General features: G+C 57.4%; 1 protein-coding gene across 4 annotated transcripts in view; it reads right to left on the bottom strand.

The window, feature by feature from the left end:
* SYT7 (synaptotagmin 7) overlaps positions 1-23014 on the bottom strand; it is a 64198-nt gene that overhangs the window by 5179 nt on the left and 36005 nt on the right. For 3 of the 4 annotated variants that reach the window (XM_033204557.1, XM_033204558.1, XM_033204559.1), the window contains 5 exons: positions 10750-10885; positions 5683-5953; positions 2132-2301; positions 1595-1709; positions 842-1041 (listed from right to left, as the gene is read on the bottom strand). In XM_033204557.1, coding sequence (XP_033060448.1) covers positions 842-1041; positions 1595-1709; positions 2132-2301; positions 5683-5953; positions 10750-10885 — 892 coding nt within the window. Of the gene's footprint in view, positions 1-841; positions 1042-1594; positions 1710-2131; positions 2302-5682; positions 5954-10749; positions 10886-15885; positions 16009-19931; positions 20301-23014 lie in introns of all 4 variants that reach the window. The other variant, XM_033204556.1, reaches the window with a different exon arrangement.

The raw sequence follows: 23014 nt of genomic DNA, 5'->3' as shown, positions 1-23014 counted from the left end.
TGGCTACGTGATATGAAGAGATCACTTTTGTTTTTTTTCCAGGCAGGGTTTCGCTCTGTTGCCCAGTCTGGAGTACAGTCTTGCAATCTTGGCTCACTGTAACCTCTGCAGTTCAAGCGATTCTCCTGTCACAGCCTCCTGAGTAGCTGGGATTACAGGCACCCGCCACCATGCCCGGCTAATTTTTCTATTTCTAGTAGAGATGGGGTTTCACCATGTTGGTCAGGCTGGTCTCGAACTCCCGACCTCAGGTGATCCACCCGCCTCGGCCTCCCAAAGAACATCCACATACCTCAAGCAATTCTTACACCACCCTGTAAAGTTCTACAGGGACAGTACTAGTTGCTCCATTTTACAGATGAGAACACTAAAGCTTGGAGAGGCCAAGCCACTTGCCCAAGGTTATATGGTTTATCTGAAGATGGGATGGGAACTGAAACGAGGTCTTTGGAGTCTGATTGCAGCTCCCAACGCTGCCCCACGCAGCTCACCCTGTGTAGACAGGACCCCGGGCAATACTGCCCCAATGTCATCATCCTGTCCAGAAAACCTTTCTTTTGAGATCCAGGCCATTCCTCTCTTGCACTGCTTCTTTCCCTGCCCGCTGGTGGTCTGTCCTAAGCTGACCTACCCATAGGAGGATGCTTAGAGAGGAAGCCTTGTGAGGGGGTCATCTCATCCCCTTATTTTCAGATGAAGAAACAGAGGCCTGAGAGGGGAGGAGACTGATTCCAATCTCTCCTGGTGTCCAGCCTGTGCCCACTACCCCCGCTGCTTCTTTTAAGGAACGGAGCCTCGCTGGTACCAGCTGTGTGCACCACACCACCTGCCTCGCCCCTACCTTGCCGATGACGTCATTGCGGCTGAGTCTGTCCTTGTCCATGACGGTGATAATGATGGTCGTCTCCCTCAGCTTCTCCGTGGGGATATCGAAGGCGAAGGACTCATTGAAGATGGGGTTCAGGTTCCTCTTCATCGTCACCGTCTTCTTCTTCTCCACCCGCTTGTCCTTGTACATCAGCCACACCTTCACGTAGGGGTCTGGGGGAGGGAGTGGGGAAGGGTTAGAGGGACCGTGGGGGAGGGACTTCCTAGGATCCCTTTCCCCTTCCAGGAATGGAAGCTGGGGCAGGAGGGCCGTGTGCTTTCCCCAGAGGCAAGGAGAGACCCAGGCAAGAACAAGAGGGACCTGGGAGAATCAGCAGATGGACCTTAGCGATCACCTGGGCCCTCCTGTTACTACCAACGAGGAAACTGAGCCCCAGAGAGGCCAGGTCTTGCCCAAAATCTCAGACAAGTAGCATCAGAGCTGGGGATAGAATCCAGGTCTTCCCACAATGTTCCCTTTCTTCCTGATTCTGGGAAGAACAGAGTCCAGGATGATGCTGACATCTTGACTCCTGAACAGAGTCCAAGATGAGGGTGCTCCAAAGGGGGCCCCCAAGGTCCCTAGGGTAAGGAGTGAGGACTGGAGGTGGGGGTGTGGCGGGTTGGGGTGAGGGCCACTGCAGACCCTGCTCTCCACATCCAGTGTAACCCTTGTGTCACCAGCACATCCCCGGCCCGCCCGTCCTCTGCTGGAGGAGCCCCGCACCTGATGTGCCCCCGATGTCCATGGCTTTGAGGTTCCGGGCTTTGATGATGTTCACGATGATGGAGTTGGCAGAGGGGTTGTAGCAGAGAGACAAGAGCAGCTCCCCTCGGCTCCCCTGGGAGGCACAACAGGAGAGGTGTGGGGAACTAGGCTAGCAGAGCTCTCTGATTGGTCCAGCTGCCCCCAGGCCCCCTCTACCCTGACCTTGGCGCTCACCCATGCCCCTGTCTGTCACCTCTGTCTCACTCTGTCTCCCCTCCTCTGGCAGGTGTGTGTACTGCCCCTCCCAGGTCCACCATCTCCTCTCTGTTCCCTGAACACAGCCCTAGTTTCCTTCTTACAGATCGGGTGAATCCCCACCAAGTGCCAAGCACCAGTGCTCTGACTACTAGTGAGGGCTGAGCTCCATCGGGCCTGCCCATCTGCACCCTCTCCCACAGCCCTCCTGGCCTTTCTAAGATTGACGAGGGTCTGGGACCAGATCTCCCAGCCCTGCCCTGCTGCCTGTCCAGTTAAGGCCCACCCATGGGGCCTTACACTCCCATCGCTGCATGGCTTCAGATCCTTCCAGAAGGTCTGCATCTGGGTCAGGTCCACCTTGTTAAGGGGGATGGACACCTCCCCGATGGGGTCGTTGCGGCTGAAGCGGTCATAGTCCAGCACTTGGAGGTAGAGGATCCTCTGCACCACCTTCTCATAGGGAAAACCTGGGGGTATAGATGGGTGCGAGTGAAGAGGGGCACAGAGGGGCCACATGGGGCCCGGGAGGCAAGGAAGGCCCTGGGAAGAGGAGGCAGGCCCTGTGCCCTCCCGCTGCCACCCCACCGGGCCAGCAGGCACACTGGATTGCAATTAGACCTTACTGAAGTGCTAGCAAGAACTGTCACCGTCTCATGGGATTCCCTCAACAATTCTCCAAGGTGAATGGCATCTCGTCCATCTTACAGATGAGGCTCAGACGGCTTAAAGTACTTGCCCAGAGTCCCAGCTAGCTAAGAGTAGAACTGCGATCAGCCATTCACCCATGCACCTTGTGTCCATCTCAGTGGCTGAGCAGCCGCTGCCAATCGTCCCGAGGCAGGTCTGGGCAAGTGGCTCTGCCTAGGTGGCCACAGCTGCCAGTACGCAGGCCCCAGGAGGACTCAGAGCAGAGGGACATGGGGAAGCATCAGTGGGAGGGAAAAGGCAAAGGCACAGAAGCAGGAGGTGACAAGTGTCCTGTGACTCGGCACCCCTCCTCCCACCTGTGCTTCTGTCCTTCCTCCTGCAGCGTCCCCTTCTCTACTGCCACCTCCCTCGTCCAAGCCGCTGGTACCTCTTGCCTAGGCAGCTGCAAGCATCTCCAAACCGCCCTCCCCGCATCACGCTTTCTCCTACCGTCCATTCTCAACGCGGCAGCCAGAGAGATCTTTTAAAAATAGAAATTCCATCATGATGTGCTCCTGCTTAAAGCCTTTCAATGGTTCCCAGTGCACTTAGAATAAAAGCTGGGCACCCTACCTTGGCTTCAAGTCCTTCCACAATTTGGCCCGGCTGTCCTCTCCCTGCTTGGCTTGTGACCGCTCTTCACTCAATGACTGGGCTCCAGCCACATCGGCCTCCTTCCTGGCCCTTCAACACCCCTACTCCTCCCGCCTCGGGGCCAGGCGCACACTGGCCCCACCACGTGCCCCCCTTCTGGCTACTCTCATCCTTCAGGTCTCAGCATTCTTTCCTGGCACCCCAGACAGTGTCGGATCCCGTTATACGCTCTAGCACCTTTTCTTCCGCAAAACGTATCACACACAGTAACAGATTTCTCTGTCTCTTTCCCTGATTTTTGTCTGGCTTTCCCGGAAGGCAAGGGTTCCCAGAAAGGCCTCTCTGTCACCAACCACTGGATCTCGGTGTCTAACACTGTTTCTGGCACATAGTAGGCACTCGATACATATTTGTTAAGTGAATGCATAATTGAACAGATGAATCAATGCCAGTGAAATGGCCTGATGGAGCAGCAGGACTATGCTGAGGTGAGGTGGCAGCGAAGGTCACAGGGAGAGGAGCAGAAGGAGCTTGAATGGGATGGAGAAGGGAAGAGGGGGCCGGGTGAAGGTCTGAAGCCAGGAGTCATGAGCTCTTGGGAGGCTTAGTCAGAGGTGGGGCTGGCCCAGGAGGTGCAGGGGGCACAGGCCAGCTCAGAGGCCTGAGGTGAGGAGATTCTGAACCCGGGTGTGAGCAGGACGGAGGACGCCTGGAACCTAAGCCTGGCTGGTGTAGAAGATGAAGGGAAGGAGGAGCTCCGGAGGATTCCAGCACCTTCCCCCAGAGACTCTGGAAGCACCGAGGCGCTCCGACAGGAGCAGGTGAGTGGGAAGAGGAGACTCTCTGAATTTGTTCAGGGTCCTTTTCCTCATATTGTGGGAAGCTGTGTCCTGCTTATTTCAGAGTCCCCCACGGACCTTGCCCAGGGGACCCCTGGCATCCATTCAGGTAAAATGCATAAGGACAAGTGTTCTGGGAATATTGGAAGCTCCAAGAAGTCGCTGCACCCCAGTCAGCTCTCATCAACACCAGAGGAGGCAGGCTCCTAGGTGGCAAATTCCTACTCATCCATCAGAACCCATTTTGAATGGTCCCTCTTCTGGGAAATTGTCTTCAGCACCATCAAAGGGAGCTCATACTGGCTTCCTGCAGCTCCTGTCCTGCTGCGTGTGGCTGGGTTATCTACACATCTGTGTCTCCATTAGGCCAGAAATGCCTTGAGGGCCATAATGGTGCCTCATTCTTTTCTCCACCCCCAGAACCTAGAAGAGTGCCCAGCTTGTGGTTGTTGCTGGGCACATGCTCGTGGAAGAGACTGGAGGATTGGAGTTCTGCTCAAAACCTTCGCCCTGCCAGCTGGCTACATATACCTCCAGACAGCTGAACCTCTCGCTGGTTGAGCCATCTCTAAACTGGCCCTCGTGGTGCCTGCAAAGGAGGGCATCCAGAAACACATGGACACTCACTGCTCACCCTCAGTGCCATTTAGTGGGTGACCTGGCTGTCATCTTGCAGAAGAGGTGGGGTGCTAAGTAGGTGGGACGGCAGGTGGGGAAAGGTCCCTGGGGTACACGGTGAAGATTCTAGAAGGCTAGGGCTTGGGGCAGCTGGAGTAGGGATCCACTCTCCCTGGTTGAATGGGGAGCCACTGGCAAAGGGTTACAGCTTCTCTAAGCGGGGTCCTAGCACCCAAAGGCCCTGGGATAGAAATCACTCCTTAATCACACACCCAGCTTCCTGGTTACCTTGAATCCTCAGAGATAAGAGATAAAGACCGGCCTTCAGAGAGGGCTTGCAGGAGAGAGAAAGGACATTTGTCTCAGCGGCCTCCAGGCATGGTTCAGAGCTGTTGTTCCTGTCCCATGCGAGGGAGGGGGTGAGAGAACGGCAACAGATGGAGTGTGTTTAACAACCTGGTATTAAGCATTTGCTGGGTGTCAGGCACTGTTCTAAGTGCTTTTACAATTCACTTATTTGTTGAACCCTCACTATTATAATCTCTATTTTGTAGATGAGGAAACCAAATCATAGGAAGGCTCAGGAACTTGCCCAAGGTCACGCAGCGAATAAGTGGCAAGAGCTGGGATTCAAACCCAGGCAGCCTAGGCCACAGCCTGTGCACTGAACCACTATGCTCCGGTGGCTCCAGGGTGCTCCAGCTCTAAGTCCTGTGGGTGCCTCCCTCCCTCCCTGCCCTCCTCAGGATGAGCTCTGTGTCTGGACTGAAACACCAGGCGGTGGCCCAGCTTCCCTCCTCGGTCTCTGGCTGTGATGCTGGCTCCACTTGGCTCCTGTGACCTGATCCCAACTAGACACAAAATGCATCAGGTTAACCAGGCCAAGACATTGCCTGTGTGGGCGTTTGTGAGCGCATGTGTGTGGATCTGTGCCTGTGCACGCATGCAGGTGTGCACATAAGTGTATCTGATTGCATGTGTTTGTGCATTTGTGGGCCTGCAGGTGTGTGCCCATATGCATCTGTCCATGTGACCACATATGTGGTTGGGTAGGGGGATGGTGGACGGCAAGAGGTGACCATGGCGGGGGAAGGGTGGCACTAGCCTCACCTTCAAAGAGGAAGGTCTCGTTCCAGTGGGGGTTCAGGTTCTTCCGCTTCACCTTGGTCTCCAGCTTGTGCTTCTTGTCAGGCAGCAGGTAGATCTTGACGAAGGGGTCACTGGTGCCGCTGAAGTCCTTGGCCGGCAGCTCTTGGGCCTTCATGATCTTCACGGTGAGCGTGGACTCCTGGAAGTTGTAGCCGACGCTGAACTGGATCCGGCCCAGGTTCTCTCGGCTGCAGCCCTCGTGGGCCTCATCTTCCTCGGAGCCTGGGGAGAGCTGGGGGTGGGGGAGATGCCGGCAGGGTTGGGGAGGATTCTGCTTCCCCCATGTCCCCACCGCTGGCCAGCACGGGTAAGAGGCCAAAGGTGGTGGCCCAGCCACATCCCATGGACACTGCTCAGGCTCAGAGGGCAGGTGCCTTGACCAGGGTCTCACAGGAGGGGAGGGGAAGGGGGGATGGCAGAGCCGAGACAGCCCTGTCTCCTGAACCTCAAAGCCGTATGCACGACACCCACCTCCCAGGCTCTCCTCACAGCCCTGGGTCTGCCGCCTGCCCCAAGCTCCAGTTCCGCTGCCTCGCCTTCCTGGTTGTAGCTGCCCTGGTGCGTGCTGGGGTTCCCGAGCCCCCCAGACCTCCCTGCCCTCTCGTGGCACGGTAGGGCCAACTGTGGGATATGCACTGACACAAACCCGAGCTACACAGCAGATGAGGGAGGCTGCTCACATCAAAAAGAATGTACCGCAGCAATTCTTTGGAAAGTGACTCTCTAGGGTGCGGAGAATGATGTGATTTACAAAATGAGAGAGGCAAGTTTTCAGGAGCAATGTCTGTCTGTGTAAGGCAAAATCACTAGGGACAAGAAAATTGCAGACCCCCCAGGCCCTGTCCCCAAGCACTTTGACTAGATGGGGCTGGTGTGGGCCTGGACATCAGTGCTGGGTAAAAGGCGCCTCAGATGACTGTACTGTCCATGAGGGCTGAGGAGTGCTGGGAGGGAGGGCGCTTGGGCTGACCCAGGAACGGACAGTCACACAGAGGCAGGGTGGGCATCTCATCCCATCCTGACATCCAACCACAGGAAGCAGCCAGGAGGAGGGTCTCCCAGCCACGTGTCTGAACCTGTGAGCACACTGGTAGTACCTAGGAGATTTTGGAACCCTGCCCACCCTCCAGCTGCCTGAATGCAGCCCCAGACCACTGATCACAGCAGAACCAGTTAGGGGGCTGCATGGCTCAGGTATCCCTGGCTCGAAAGTCTCCCACGATGACTGGATGAGAGACAGGAGTAGGACCCTGGGTACCACAGTTAAGAAAAACTGCAGGCATCCCTTCTCTCTCCCGCTTCCCCTGTAGAAACCTGCTCTGTGCCCTCTCCTTTATCCTGGAGAGGCAGTCCTAGGCTCTGAAAGACTAAATAATACAGATAATAATAATGTATCCAGTGCGCTCTTGCCATGACCAGCGACTCTCCCATCGCCGTCTCCTTACTGAATCCTGACAATAGCCAGGTGAGGCAGGTGTCACCACCTTCGCTGAGGACACTGGTTCAGAGAGGTTAAGTCACGTGGCCAAGACTGCACAGCAGTATGAATCCTCTCTGACTCAAAATCCTGCTCTTTCCACGGAAGCAGGCTCACACCCCAGCACAACACCGAGGTTTCCCCTCAAGCTGGCAAAGACCCGTGGACTCACCGTGCCGGGTGAAAAGCGTCGGAATCACACTCATGAGAGTTTTTTGTTTTTGTTTTTTTGAGACAAGGTTTCACTCTGTTGCCAAGGCTGGAGTGCAGTGGTGCAATCCCGGCTCACTGCCACCTCCACCTCCCAAGGTCAAGCAATTTTCATGCCTCAGCCTCCCGAGTAGCCGGGACCACAGGCGCACACCACTACGCCTGGCTAATTTTTGTCCTTTTAGTAGAGGCAGGGTTTCACCATGTTGGTCAGGCTAGTCTCTAACTCCTGGCCACGAGTGATCTGCCCACCTTGGCTTCCCAAAGTGCTGGGATTACAGGCATGAGCCATGCACCTAGCCTCACACTCACAACAGTAACTACCATGAACTGGCTGGCTGCCTGTAACCTGTGCCTTGTCCTCACTGACCTCTTACAATATCCCAACGAGGCAGGCACTCCCGCTGGAACACTTTCCCCGTGTTCCAACTGTGGCTGCGAGCACAGAGAGGTTGGGTCACTTGCCTCAAGTCGCCTGCGATTGAATGGCCAGTGGGAATGGAACCCAGCTGAGTGGCCAGGAATCCTGAGTGCCCTTCCACCTGCGCCTTGCTCTTGCACTCAGATCTAGAGTCTGGGGCTTTACTCCGGTCCTGCCTAGCTGGGGGTACCACGCTGCCTTACAGCAGAAGATGTTTCCTCAAGCCCCCACCCCTTGGCCGATCCAGATAAACCCTCAAGCCCCACTGCAGGTCCATGGAGAACGTGGTTTCCCTGCCCACAGTCTGCTTTCCCCCGACGCTCTTTTCTCTGCTTATGCCAGCCCCACACGCACCCTTTGACCCTGTTTTTACATCTGCAGCGTAGGGACCATGAGACCTACTTTGAGGGGTCCTGGGAGAGCTAGAAGGGGTCCCTTCTAGAGTTCTGCCCCGCGACCTGACCCACTGGCAGAGGGACCGAGCACCTGGGGCATAGCACGTGTAGACAGTGCCAGCAAAGACCACTCGCCCACCCCCTTGCTTCTAAAGTTGGGGTGGAGTTGCTGATGACCGGAGCCCAGGTGGCCCCCGCCCCACCTGAGGTCCCTCTGGTCCCTTGGCTCTAGGCTCCCAAACGGTGTGGTCTTGGGAAGGCCTGGGCTGGCCAGGTGGGTTTCACCTGGGAAAGGGGTGGCAGCTCTGTGCCCACTCCCAGCCTTCTTAAGCCACAGCCCTGAGCCCTAATTACTCAGCTGGGGCAGAGCCATCTCTATGGCAACCAGGTTGGCCACCCCATCACAGTCAGGGAAGGTGCTTCCTGAGCCCTTGCAGAAGTCAGCCTCAAAAAGCAGCAAGCACCCCTGTACCAGGCAGGCGGTGCTCAGAAGCAGGTGTGGCCTCGCCTCTTCTCAGACACCTCTGCCCCTCAGCCCCTTCTCTGGCCAGCTCTGGGTGCTTAACTCTTGTCTCTCGACCCCCAGATTCCACAGCCCAGAGTCTGGAGACTGGGACAGGCTGAGGTCACAGTGGGCTGATTCTTCCCTGCTTATCTTATCATGGCTGTTAATGTCAACGGCCTAGCATTGGCACAGAGCTGTGCCATTAGACTCTGCCCTCCCACCTCTGAGCATCTTCCCAGCACAGGAGAGGGAGATGGGGCCTGCGCTTCCTTCTGCAGGCTGCAGCTGTCGGCCCCTCCCTGGGGGCAGCAAGGGGCAGGCAAGCTGGCTGTGAAGGGGCCGTCGCTTCTGGGAACCTGGCTACCGGGAAGCTGTAACCAATTAAGGGGCTGTGCAGGGAGGCAGGGTGGGCTGTGGTAATGGCCCATCCAGAGGAGAGGACAGCCAGGGTCAGTCTGCCTGGGTGGGGGAAGATGGAAGGAGGGCAGTGGAGGGCCAGACACACAGGGGCCTGGCGGGCGGGGAGAAGGGGAGAGGTGGGGAGGCCCGAGGCGACCAGATCTAGGATGTGGAAAATCTGATGCTCTAATGTGGATTCAAGAAAACCACAGGAGAGGCCGGGCGCGGTGGCTCATGCCTGTAATCACAGCACTTTAGGAGGCCAAGGCAGGTGGATCATTTGAGGCTAAGCGTTCGAGATCGGCCTGGCCAACATGGTGAAACTCCATCTCTACTAAAAATAGAAAAATTAGCCGGGCGCGGTGGTGCACTACTGTAATCCCAGCTACTCGGGAGGCTGAGGGAGGAGAATCGCTTGAGCTCGGGAGGCAGAGGTTGCAGTGAGTTGAGATTGTGCCACTGAACTCCAGCCTAGGGGATAGATGAGATTCTGTCTCAAAAAAATAAAAAATAAAAAATAAGAAAAAAAGCAGGCTCTTAGGCCCCACCAAAGGCCCACTGACCAGGAATCTGCATTTTAACAAGGTTCCTGGGTGATTCCTGCACATGTAGCAATTTGAGAAACGCCAGGCTAGAAGGGGCAGTGGGGATGGATGGTTAGAGCTGGCTGGAACTCTACATGGCAGAAGGGTGGGGGCTCTGCTGCCAGGGCAGTGGGGGAGGGGCTGGGAGCTCCCAAGCCTACTTCCTTCTCTCTAAAGAAGCGAGGGGTTCAATCCAAGGAGATGTAGTGTCCCAGGTCAAGTCCAGTAGGAACAGAGCAGGTGCTGGGTTCCCAACTTCGTCCCCTCTTCAAGTCTTCCTGGGACTTCCGACCTTTAACTGATCTCTGCCTGCCAATCTCCCCAGTTTTCTCTCTCCAGGACCTCTTTGAAAAAGTAACAGGTGGGGCAAGTGGCTGTGACTCACTGCTGCCCCCGTGGGGGCACCGTGGGAACCACAACCTCTGTCTGGGCCAAGCAACCTAGAACTAGGATCCCACAGGGTTGGAGGCCTCTGGTGGGGCACGGGTGTGGCACCCCATCACAGCTGTCCCCTCAGAGGAGCCGGGACCAGTGGATTCCTGCTCTCCTGTTCTCAGGGGCCTCCAGCCATGGGAATGGGGGAGGTCGCTGGGCTAGGCCTTCCACCCCAGACCTCCACTTAAGGGGACATCACTCTCGGGAGGGGACACCTTCTCCCTGAGTCCTCTGCCCACCAGCCTTTCCCTCTAGGATCCTGCAAGTATCCTGCATGAGTGGGTTTTCTTTGGTCCTTTCTCAATCCACAAAGGGATCAAAGCAGGATGGGAATTCTTATTTTCACTTGTCAAAGGAAGAAACTGAGACATGGAAAAGATATTTTGAGGAAAGAGTTGGGAAGCAAACCCCGGTCTTGCACACTCAGTCACCAAGCGCTGAGTGGCCACCATGCTGGGCCTGGCTCTCCAGGCTGCTTCTGACCCGGTTCCCCTGCCTGGCCACTCCCATGCCGTTGCTGGTTCCCACACATGTCCCTCTTCTTCCTGCCCCTGGCCTCCCAGCACAGTTCCTCGGAGCAGCACAGGCTCCCTCATTCTCACCATGAGCATCTCGCTGGTGAGGGAGTTGACGAGGTCTGAGACGGAGGAGTGTGGCTCGGTCCGGCGGTCGGACTCATCGTGGGGTGTCTGGCCTGGCACCGGGGCTGTGTTCACCGCCTTCCCTCCTGCAGGCAACCTGGGGGCAGGGGAGTCCAAATGAGATTGGGCTGGGAAGTGAGCTGGGTTGGGCACCCTGGCCTGGGGGGCGGCAGGACCTTCTCTGAAGACCCCAGCAGCTGCCATCCCCGGCGGGCCAGCAGGAGCGGTACTCCTGTCCACGCGGACACCTGGTTTTCCCTGGAGACCCATGCCTGGGGCCCATTCTCCTTACAGCCTCTACCCCAGGCGACTGTGGCTTAACTACTCCTATAGGGGATATTTGGGGGAAGTGTCCCCATTCTTCCTGTTCCCCAGAAACCCCCCACCCTCCAGTCATTGGCTTGCATAGTTGGTCTGTGAGCTGGCCACCGCCCCCACTCCCCAGACACTTGTTCTATCCCATCCGCCCCCAGCCTGGAAGAGGGAGGCTCCGCCGTGGCGTGGTGTGTCCAGGTGCCTCTCTGCGTCATTACCCTCTGCAAACACACCCAGAAGGTCTGTCTCCCAGATGCCCCACCTGTGTTTGCTTGGGCTCATCAAGAATCCTATTCCCACCCTCTAGACATGAGACTGACCAGGTGAGGTCAGGACAACTCTCCACAGTGACAGAGTATTCTGTATTTGTGCTGTCCAGTGGAACAGCCACATGCCACATGTGTGCATTTGAGCATTTGCAATGTGGCCAGTGTGGCTGAGAGCTGAAATTTTAATTTTGTTGAATGTAAGCTCATTTAGGTTTAATGGCCCCATATTGGATAGGGTGAGCCTACACCCCCTTGTTCCCCAGTTCCCATCCTTCTCCAACTTGCTGAAGACTGTGCATTTGGTAAGGCTCTCACCCAGGGTCACAGAAACACAGGTACCACCAAGAAGCCCTGTCTGCACCTGATTCCATGCCGTTCCCAGGATGCTGGGCTCTTTGACCCAGTGGCTGGGTGGTGAGCCCAGGCTCCGTTCAGCTGGGGATCAGGAAGGGGGCACTAAAAGCCTGCGCAGGGACCAGGCTGGCATGTCCCATGAGGAGGAAGAGAGGTGGAGGAAGGCAGGGAGGAGGAGACGGGGGACCAGTAGCATGAGGCTCAGGACAGGCTAAAATAGAACAGCTCTGAGAGCACACAGCCACAAACTGGGAGCCACACGCTGAGGGTGGACATGAGCCATGGCCCTCGGGTAGAGACCAGCCTCCAGTACACAGGCGACCATGACAGGCACAGACAGACATGCACAGAATATGCCAGGCCCTGGAGGGGAGACATCAGGGTCCCAAAGCAGGGTGCGTGTGTGCGCACACACACAAGCATGCACACACATGTACACACACACATGCACACACATGTACACACATGTGCGCACGCACACACACGTATACACACATGTGCACACGCAGGCACACACATGCACACGAGCCTCACAGACATCCAGAGGGGCAGGGAGAGGACGGCAGGGGCCACAGGCAGGCCAACCACAGCAGCAGTGACGACACACATACAGCGATGGCACACAGGGATCCCGAGAGGAGACGCCCAGGCATGCCACGTGTGCACGTGAAGGGGGACAAACTGAAACGGAAAGGGCAGGGAGTGGTTTCAGGGCCCAACATCCTAATTATCAGAAGCACGATACACCTGCTGTGAAAACCTGGCCCTGCCTCTACAACACGGAAACGCCCACTCCACCCAGCGACACGCAGGCGCCCCTCCCAGAGGGCCATGGCACGCATGGACATGTGGACACGCACGCACCACACACACACACAGGAGAGGACACGTGCTCACACAGGCAGGCAGGGGGAAGGAAAGGAGCCCGAAACAGCTGGAGAGGTAAAGTCAGGTTAGAAACAGAGTGGGAGAGCAGGGAGAGTGCGAGATTGGCTGCTGAAGGTATGAGAACGTTAGAGTTATTTGGCCACGCCGCAGCGTCGGCACAGCTGCCAAGCAGCCTGGGAGAGATGGTCAGCGCCACTGAAGCTGTCGGAGGTCACAGGACAGAGAGACAGAGGTGAGAGGCACAGAGAGAGGCAGAGGGAGAGGCCGAGGGGCCCATCGCCGGCCCAGGGCAGCCCTGTGAGGAGCAGATGGGAGAAAGGAGACAGAGGGAGAGAGAGGCCAAGAAAGTTAGTCAGAGACGTGTGAAGGCTGCCGGGTGGACGAGGGGACAGGGAGGAGCGTGCGGCCAACAGGAGAGGCAGAGAGGAGGCGGGGGACACACACCGTGACAGAACATGGTGGCTTCAGAGTAGGGAGAGCAATGGGGGTGGCCTGGTCCCCGCCTTGCCCTGTCCCCCACTCGGGGTGGGGGTGGGCCGCGGTGGAAACCATTTGGATCCCAAGGAGCAGTGGTGAAACGATGGCAGACAGCATGAGGGGGTGGACACGAGCAGAGTGGCTGAGGGTGGAATGGGCATAGCAGGGCGTGGAGCCAGGGCCTCCCTCCCTCCCGGGAGTGCAGTCTGAAGTGTGGTGCTGAGGCCCAGGAGCTGAAGGATCCCGGATGGGGGACTTCAGGGACACCAAGAATCGTGGGGACAGAGGCCGTGACTGGCCCTCCCATCTCCTGCTGCTTGTTGGACACACTCGCACGCTGCTTGGAACCTGGAATGGCCACTCCTCCTCCCGGGGCACTGTCTCCCATGAGCCTGCTGCTCACGGACCAAGGGGGCTGAGCGTCCTCCCCAGTGACAGCCAAGGGCCACTACCCCTTCCTCCAGAGACATCTGGTCAAGGAGTCAGCTGGGGAGGGAAAGGTGGGGCTGGGGTCAGAAGGGCAGACCCTGGGTCTAGAAGGAAAGGCTGAAGAGGGAGGGACAGCCACCCCAAGGCCACCACTCCAAAGTCTGAGGGTCCAGGAGCTCAGAGGGGTGGGGCCCTAAGCTGCCTGGTGCCCAGTGGGTGGTGCTGATGCCAAGCTTTGGGAAGGGGAGAGTCTGCTGGGAAGGAAGCATTGGATTCTGGTCCCCTGTGACAGCCCACCACCCGAGAAGCACCTCAGTGTCCGTGAGGAATGAATTTCCAGGATAGGTGGGCATGACGAGGCTGGAATGGCACGGTCCACTTGGAAAGTCAGGCTAGGTGGTGGCGAGGGCGCACGGCCTCCACCCCCACACCCACCTTTCCCAGGAAGGCAGGGGACAAGCTGATGTGATGATCAGAAGGGATGGGTGTGTTAAATATGGAGTGAGACCTAAGTGGCAAGGAGGTAAAAATAGACTGTGGGTGACAATGGAGCCGGTTCATTAACACATGGGTGATGTGAAATCTTGTTTCCAGCCTGCTTCTGCTCCCTCACGCTTCACACCTTTCCCAGCACCAGTCTCAGCTTCTTAGTGGGCGTTCAGAGGACTCCAGCCACCCCCTGTGTCTTCTCGCCCCTGGCTCCTGGCCCTCCCAGTGGCCCTCTGACTGCCCTGCAGCCTAGCTTTGAGACACTGGCTCAGGAAGTCACAGCTCCTGTAGTAGTGCCTAGGTGGGTCAGGGGTGGCAGGCTCCACTCCCCTGGTACCCCTGCACATGGGCTCAGGGCCTGACACCATTTGTGCCACTCAGTGAAAGACCTGGCCCCACTCTCTGGGGACCTCCAGCCTTGCCCACCACAGACCATGCAACTGTGGACTCAGGATGGGAAGAAACTGGGAGGGGTGATCTCCAGGAGCCACCAGAGGGACAGGCAAGCCAGCCATCTTGCCTCTCAGTCTATTCACCCTCCCTAGCCCACAAGCCCAGGGCAGCAGCCTGGGATAGTCCCTTCTGGCCCCTGGGGCCTCTCAAGGGCCTCAGGATGGCCTGTCCAAACAGTCCCTGCCCAGCTCACAGGACACATGCCCCAGTCCAAAGGCCCGTTTCCCTCATGCAAGGCTTAGCATATTTGAGCCTGAGGGGCCATTCCTTAGAGGTTACCCTGGCCAATCCTTCACTGGACAGATAAGTGAGCAGAGAACCCAGAGAGGGGGCTGTGACTTGCCCAAGGCTGCAGAATGAGGCTCTGGCAGAACCAGAGCTGGAAGGCAGATGTCTTGGCTGCCAGGCCACATGCTCTCTTGCAGGCCTTTGGTCTGATGGGAAGCAGACCTGATCAAGGTGAGAAGCCCTCCTCCCATGATTCCCAAAGGCTAATTCATCCTGGAAACCACAGGTGTGGTCAACCCACCCTAAGGTCAGGCATCCACTGGCCCAGCTGTGGGATGTTGCCTGAACCCTGCGACTTCCCACCCTACCCCTTGCCCATGAGTAGCGCCCCGCCCCCTCCCTGAGACAGGGACAGTAGGAGATGCTTTCCTGAATTCCTGATTGCTGAGGCTGTGGCAGTTTAAATGCCCAGCCTTCTGTTTGGCCTGTGCTGTGGCCACACAGGCTATGCCCGGTCTCCATAGGGTCCCGAGGCCAGCCGCAGTGACAGGGAGCCCAACAAAGCCAGGCCTCACCCTTGCTCAGGATGGCTGCCTGCACTGCTCCGGGCCCTCCCCAGCTCTCTCCTGGTGCCCCGGCTCAGGGGAGAACCTTCTGGTTATTTCTGGCCACCAGGCCTCTCCCATGCCCCAGACCCTCCCACCATGGGCTCCTCTTCCATCAGCCAAGCAGCCCAACAGGACCTCCAGGCAAGAGGGAGGTTGAGGGGGTGGGGATGAGGGAGAACAGGCTGGCGCCCCTTCCCTAACATCCCCCCCACCCACCAACCACCAGAGAAACAGGGATTTCCGGTTGGGGTGGGGACAGAGATGAAAGATGGAGGGGCAGCAGAGAGGAGCCAAGCAGGAAGATGGGGCAGAAAAGGCTGCGCTTGCTCCGGGCTGGGGCAAGCATGCCGGAGAGCAGGCCTGATCCAGAATGGTCCCAGGATGGCCACAAGTGGCCTCAGACCCCAGGGACACCACCAAGGTGGCTGTGTGTGAGGGCACCGGCTGGGGAGGGGCTCGTCCTCCCGCTCCAGCATCCGCTGAAGGCACCACCACCTCATCCAGCAGCCAGGGCCGGTCGAGGCAGGCGGCCTCTCCACGCCTCCTTCTCTGCCGCCGCCGCCGCAGGCCCTCGCCTGTGCTCGTACCTCTTGTCCCCCTGAGCGTTCTGGTTCTGCTGGGTTCCTGGGTTTTGCAGGTCAGGGATATTGGCAAAGTCATCCTGTTCCGAAAGCCCTAAGACCAAGGATAGCACCACCATCCGGCCTTCCCTGCCCGGGGTGGGCAGCCCACCGGCCAGGGTGAAACGAGGAGCCCCGTGGGCAGGGGCAGGGGGGAAGGAGAGAGGGAGAGAGAGAGAGAGAGAGGAGAGAGGAGAGAGAGAGAGAGAGGAGAGAGGAGAGAGAGAAAGAGAGAGAGAGAGAGAGACAGAGACAAAGAGAGAGAAGAAAAAAGTGTAAGAAACTGGCCCTGCAGGGAAGAAAGCAAACTTCAGCATTGTCAACAGTTGCAGGATAGAGTGGGGAGAGCGGCGGCAGGGAGGGAGGGGAGGTGACTCTGGCCGGAGACTCCACTGGCCCGAGCCAAGAGCAAGATTCTCCAGAGCTAAACTGCAAGGGGCTGGGCAGAGGCCTGCAGAGGTGGCCTATGGCTGGGACAGTCCCAAGGGAACACGGGGGGTAGGGTGGGGGGAATGGAGCATAGGCCCTGGGACCCCACAGATTTTCAAAGGCTAATGCATGCCCAGCTGGACTCGCTCTGACCATCTGGGCCACTGGGAGAAGAAGGAGGGGCTCCGTCAGTATCGGGCTCCGTCAGTATCCTGCACCGGCACCGCGCAGGCTTAGAAAGTTTCGAAATTCAATGGGTACTGCACCCTGTCCTTATGGAAGCCCTTCATAGACAATGCTGTGTCACGGTCAACCGGATGTCCTTGAAGCCAGGCAGGGTCTAAGGAGCTACCTCCCCTAGGCTCCTGGATAAACAAGCCCATCAGAGGAGAATGAAAGTCCTTTGTGGTATATGGCAACTCGGCCACAGTGGCTGTCTCCTGTGTCCTCCTTGCTGGAGATCCAGGGAATGAGCATCGCCGCTGAGTCCAGGTCAAGGGCCTTTCACTGGAGAAGAGGTCCAGAAGGCACCACAAGCCAAGGCGGCAAGAAAGTGCAGGAACTTGGCAAGGTCTGGAACAGTTTTGGCAGGACTGCAGGGAGCCTGTGCCTGCAGTGAGAGATGATGCTTTGAGGGAGCACAGTCAAGGCTGAATAGGCGGGGGCTAGGCAAGAGGGCGAGACTCTCTTGGAGTGGACATGTGGGCAGCTGTATGAGGCCAGGTGTGACACCTTTAGTAGAGGCATTCTCAGAGAACCACCGGGCAACTTGCCAGGGTCTTTGCGAGGTTACCCGCATTTGCCGGGGGGGAAAAGGGAGCATCAGTGGTGACCCTGCTATCCCTGAAGGCCATCCGAGTCCGTGAGCGTTTTCTGGGTGCTTTGTGGAGCTCCTCCAGCGTGAGGCCTCTCATCAGAACAAAAGGAAAGGGAGGGGTTCTCAGACAGGCCAGGCAGGAAAGCACGTCTCAAGAAGGGCCAAAGGGAAGACAGTAGGGCTGACGGAATATTCTGGAAGGGAGAGGATGCTGGGTCAGGATGTCTACTACTTCAACCACTGTGAAGGGAGGCGAGGTTTACAGAGGAAGAGCTTACTCTAACTTCTCAAAGCGGTTGTCAAAAAGGGAACAAACAGGTGAGAAACAGCCTCTGAGGTGAGGGGCGAGGGCATGAGGGTCTTGGAAAATGGGACATTATCTCTGGGGTCTCAGCAAACGGAGGGAGCTAAGTGGCTGCTGTGCCCCTCCCTGTCTTTGCATCTTTGGTCCTGGGCACAGTTACTCCAGGCTGACCCTTGTGCTGGGATCTAACTTTCGGGAAAAAACTCTGCCCCCTCCCTCAGGACAAATCCTCATTTTCTTTGTTTTCTGCCCACCGGTACTGTTTCAGAGTTGGTAAAATTCCATTTGGCTGCTCGGGAGCTAGTTGTGCTGGGGGAAGGCAAACTCAGTGAAAACAACATGTTTTTTCCCCAGTTAATGCATTTTTCAGATACTCCTTTTTCTCTTCTTAAAAACAGAACAGCTCCTCTGCATAAATTCCCGATTCGTCACTCTCTCCAGCTCTGCAGGCCGCGAGGATTAGGATGAGGGGCAGGGGCTGGAGAGTGGAGGGAGAAGCTGGCAGTGTTAGAGGAGTCACAACCATCAAGCAGAGGGCTGCTGCCCTCCCTGCAAGGCGTGGGTGGGATCATGGGGGGCCAGGACAACCCTCGCCACCTGCTTCTCCACTGGAGCCACCAGCGTTTGGGCAAGAAAACAGCCTCAGAAGCAGGGCGGCTAAATTGTAAGGCAGGGGGCAAAGTACGGCCCACGAGCTAAGAGTGGTTTTTACATTTTCACATGGTTGTTTTAAAGAAAAAAAGAATGTGTGATGGAGATCACATGCGTCTTGCAAAGCCTAAATTATTATCTGGACCTTTCTAGGAAAAGTTGGCCGACCCTTGATGTGAGCTCTGGAGGTTGCCAGCGACTAGGGGAACATGAGACTTGTCCTGGGGCACAGAGCAGGGACAGAGGATGCTTCTGCATGTGCGATGCTGGGCCGATCCCGGTTAGCTGAGAAGGCAGCAGGCAGGGAAGAGATGGTACCCAGGTTCCTGGCAGGCCCCTGGCCCAGTCTGATGGCTGCTGGAACAGGAAGTGGGGTGACAGCTGTGACAAGACAGTCTGAGGTGGGGAGCAGCAGGGGCGTGCAGGCGCCCGGAAGCCTCGCAGTCCTGTTCAAGCCTCTGTCCCAAAACAAACCGCCACCTGGAAGACAGGAGGCTTTTCTGGGCACCTCGTCTTGTGCAGGCGTCCAGTTAGATTCCTGAAGGTCCTTGAGTGGGGTAGAGCCCCAGAGAACAGGGTGTCCTGATTTGCCAAGGAGAGTCACAGGCAGCATGTCTTGCTGGCCATGGGCCACGCACACAGGTATGGGAGCTGGCATGGCAGGGCCTCTTCGGATGGGGTGCCTCGCCCAGGGCAGCGCTCCCACCTGCCCAGGAAGCCCTGGCTGAGGTCTCAAAGGAGAGACAGGATGCTCCGAGGAACTTGCTGGCCTTCAGAATCCCTATATCTTGCCAATGCTTCCCTTTCCTCCTCCCTTTCTCCTCTCCCAGGCTTAGTGTGCTGGTCTCCTGCTCCGTGAAAAGTGCTCCCAGGGAAGACCTGGGCGATGGGAAAAATCCCCAGGGCCTGGAAGGAAGCTCATGTTAGGGCAGAGGAGGGAGGTGATGTTGGGGATGGCAGCCCAGACCTGTCTTAGGCTCTGAGAGTGGGGGGCAGATGTCCAGAGGGATGCTGGGGAAGGGGCTTCCTGGGTGGGGCCCCTCCAGGGAGAGCAGGGGGTGGGCGAATGGCTGGAGGGAATGGTTAAGGTTAGACACTGATGGTGTGTTGTTACTTCTTAGACCTGTATGCTTGAAAGAAAGCTCCATTTAGAAACCACCTTTTCTAAAGCTTTGGGGCAACATCTCAGATTTGTCCTCAGGGGATAGGTCATTACTGGAGGAAGGAGACTTGGGAAGTCAGGGCGGGAGCTGGAGGACAGGTGGCTACAGAAGGTCAGAGAGATAGGGGAGGGCTGGTGGCAGGGACAGGGATAGAGGAAGTGAGAGGGAGGGAGGGAGGGGTGTGGGCCAGGAAGGCTAGCAGAGTCAGGTTACAGGGGAGAAGTAAATTGAAGGGGAGGAGGCAGGGCTGGAGATGAGTAAAAGGGATGGGTTTGGGAGCAGAGCTGGGAGGAGAGAGGTTGCAGGAGTGAAGGAAGACCGGCCGGGAGGCCAAGAGCAGCCTGGGACTAGCTGGGCTGGAGAGAAGAGATGTGTCTCAGGGCATTGTCCAGTGTCTCCACCTAACTTTTAGGGGGGAACTTCCCTAAAGGCAGGGGTCCTCGTAGGGAGGTGGCTCAGAATCCTTCCGTGGTGGCCTTCAGGCATGAGCCACAAGAGGCTAAGGAGGGGGCTGCCAAGTCTGCTTGGCACCCTGCCAAGGGGATGGAGGGCTGGGAGGTACACACAACCAGCTGCTTCCAAGGAGATCTGGGGGGCAGGAGGCTGGGTCGGGGAGGTGGGGGCCGGCCCGCTCAAGGGGAGGACTTACAGGAAGGATTTCATGTCCAAGCCTCGGTTTCGAATCTGCCCCACCACGTGGTCCCAGCTGCCCGGGTTGGAGCGGCTGCGGCCCCCCGCCGCCCGGTACTTGGAGCCGGCCGAGGTGCCCTGCCGAGCCTGGCCCCGGCCATAGGCCCGGGAGTTGGGGCCCGGCGCCGAGGCCATGTGGGCCTGCAGCTGGCCCAGGCTCTGGCTGGTGGTGGGCTGGCTGGGCTGCCGGCCCCGCTGGTGCTGGCTCAGCGGCTGCTGCAGGCTCTGCTGCCGCATCAGGGTGCGGGGTCGCTGGCATTTCGGCTCTCCCGTGGAGCTGGGGATAGACTCAAGGGTAGTGGCCGTGGACAGGGTGGAGTCCTCGAAACTTGGGGCAGGTGGAGGAGAGGAGAGAAAGGAGAAGCAGGTGAAGGGATCACAGTGGAGGAGAAAGAAGCCGAGGGCCAGGACTAGGAGGCCCCAGTGCAGGGTGCGCGCTGTCGGACCTCGCCAGGCCTCCATCGGAGCTGTCGCCGCTGCCGTCGCCGCCACTGCCTCTCCCAGGAGGCTGCAAAGCCTCGTGCCCACCCTGAGTCCCCAGGTCGGCTCCGCCCACCCACCTTCTGGCCCTGGCTCAGCTAGTGCCAGAATACCTCCTGGCTAAGCCGACCTCCCTGCTGGTCTGAGTGGGCTGCCAGTGCTGCCAAGGCTGCGTGGTGAAGGCAGGTCCCCTGGGCCCTGCGGCTGCCTGTCATGTTGGAGTGGGAGGGGTGGAGGGAGCTGCTGTGGCTCCTCCCGCTGTCTCGCTGGGGGACACCAGGAAAGTCTGCCTCTGTGTTCTAAGTACTGCCATCCTTTGGAGACAGGAAGAAATCCAGGCCAGCACAGGGCTGTCCTAGTAATCCTGGGGAGGCCGGGGAAGCCATCAGTTCTTATACTTTGTCCACAGAGGTGAGGAAGCGGCAGACCTCTGCCCTGTGGCCAGCACCACCTTGGGATTCAGGCTCTGGCATGGATCTCTGCCCTCTTTCCAGGGTTCTTTGTTTCAAAGGTCCAGCATCCTCTCCTGGGATCTTGGAAGTATCTCCCAGTCAGAGGACTGGACCAAGGAAAGAGTGCAGACAGTGTGGGAGCCCAGTATCCACTCATCCGACACTTCACCGCAGTTCTAGCAGAGAAGAGGGTGACTGTCTGATGCATTTGCAAGGAGGTGCTCTCCCACAGGCCCATCAGCATCTCTGAAGTGCACTGGGAAGTGGGGCAAGGACAGAGAACTAGGACATGGCTGGTCAGATGCAGTATAGCCTCATAGAGACCTGGGTTTGAACCCCACCTCTGCCACTTACTAAATACGGGACTCTGGAAAAGTGACTCCATCTCTCTGGGCCTCAGTTTCTTCATCTATGAAATGGGAGTAATAAAATAATCCCCAAGCTTCCTCTGTCACAGAGTTGCCATGAGGATCTAATGAAGTTGGGCTGTATTGAAAATGCTGTATTGGTAAAAGGTCCCCATGCCAGTGGTTGGAGTCCGAAGTCCCTGGCCTCCCCTGGAGAACCTGTCTGCTTCATGCGCTGGCTGGCGATTTCACCATATCCCATAGGCAGGGCCAGAGCCAGGCTGCCCCCAGGCACCAGAGCGGAGCCAGAGACTGGGCTGAATGAGCAGCTTTGGGTGAATCATTTCTCATCTTGGAACTTCAGGGTTCCAATCTTCTCCTCCTCTGTCCCTTCCCTCCATCTCTCAATCCAATGGTCCTGGGGAGGGGTTGGGAATTCATTGCCTGTGGGCCATATCTGGCCTGCTGCTTGTCTCTGTAAATAAAGTTTTACTGGAACCAAGCCATTGGCATTAGTTTACATGCTGTCTCTGGCTGCTTTCATTCCACAATGGCAGGGTTGAGTCATTGTGCAAGAGACTATATGGTTTATAAAGCCTAAATATTTCCTAAGTGGCCTTTTACTGGGAGTAAGTTTGCTGACCTCTGGTCTAGGGCCATGGGGCAGTCAAGTATCTCCTGGGCTGCCCAAGGGAAGAGGCCCCAGAGCCCTTGGGAGCCACTTTCACCACTGCAACCAGACCTCAGCTTTGCTCACCCTCTGAGCCTACCCTGGGAACCAAAAGACAACAGTTAGGCTACCCCTGTGGGCTGGGAGAGAGAAAGAAAAAGACAGAGTGAAAGAGCGAGAGAAAGAGTATAGTAAAGAGAGAGCGAGAGAGAGAGAAGAAAGCAAAACATGGCTTTAGCTGGGGTCTTGGAGGGGTGGCAGCCTTGCCTGACTCAGGCCTGAAATCAGGGCTACCTCCAGGGGCAGGCCCAGGCCTGGCTGGCCAGGTAGGCCCACAGCTCCTTGGGGGCAGGTCGAGTCAGAGCGAGGGTGGCACATTGGCAGCTGCCTCCTTCTCCTCCTTGGTGACCTCATTTTGGTCTCCTATCACATCCAAAATTAGTCCAATTTACAACCTCTCAGTCACAGGAAACTAAAATTGGTTCCTCAGGCCTGAAGCCAGAGGATGGCATGGAGGCCTAACTGGCCTGGAGACTGGCTGGGGCAGGCTGGGAGGGTGGGGCACTGGGCCAGGCTCTCTGAAGGGGTGTGTGGCTTCCCTGTGGGACCCTCCTGAGGCCAGATGTTGGAAGAAATTGGCTTGTGTGCACTCAAGCCAACTAGCGAATGAGATCTCAGTACGGTGGCCTTCAGTGCTCCCAGTGGCAGGAACCACAGGTCTTCTGAAGAGAATCAGGAGGGCCCTCAGTTGAGGCAACAGGATGGCCCAACAGCTAGAAAGGGGCAGGGCTGTTGGCCTGTTAAGTGGGAGCCTGCTCCATTAGCTGGGAGTTCCAACTTCTGAAAATGGAATTTATACCCCAAGGGAAACTGGTCACAGCTCAAAGGACTCAGGGTCCAGAAGGGCTCTGCTGAGGGGAATCAGAAGTTTCCAAAGGCCAAGATGAGAATAAAGCTGCCCAAGAGAGGGGATATACTATCTGTGGAAAACAGGGGCCAGTCCTACATCCATCAGCCAAGAGTGGGCCTGACTCTTTGACTAGCTCAGACAGCTATTACAGAGGGGACAGCTCCTTCTGCCTGATGTCTAGAA

The sequence above is a fragment of the Trachypithecus francoisi genome, unplaced genomic scaffold (assembly GCF_009764315.1).
Source record: "Trachypithecus francoisi isolate TF-2019V2 unplaced genomic scaffold, Tfra_2.0 Lachesis_group8, whole genome shotgun sequence".
Taxonomy (NCBI): Eukaryota; Metazoa; Chordata; class Mammalia; order Primates; family Cercopithecidae; genus Trachypithecus; species Trachypithecus francoisi.
Note: the sequence above shows the minus strand (reverse complement) of the source record. Positions and strands in the feature narration are given on the sequence as shown.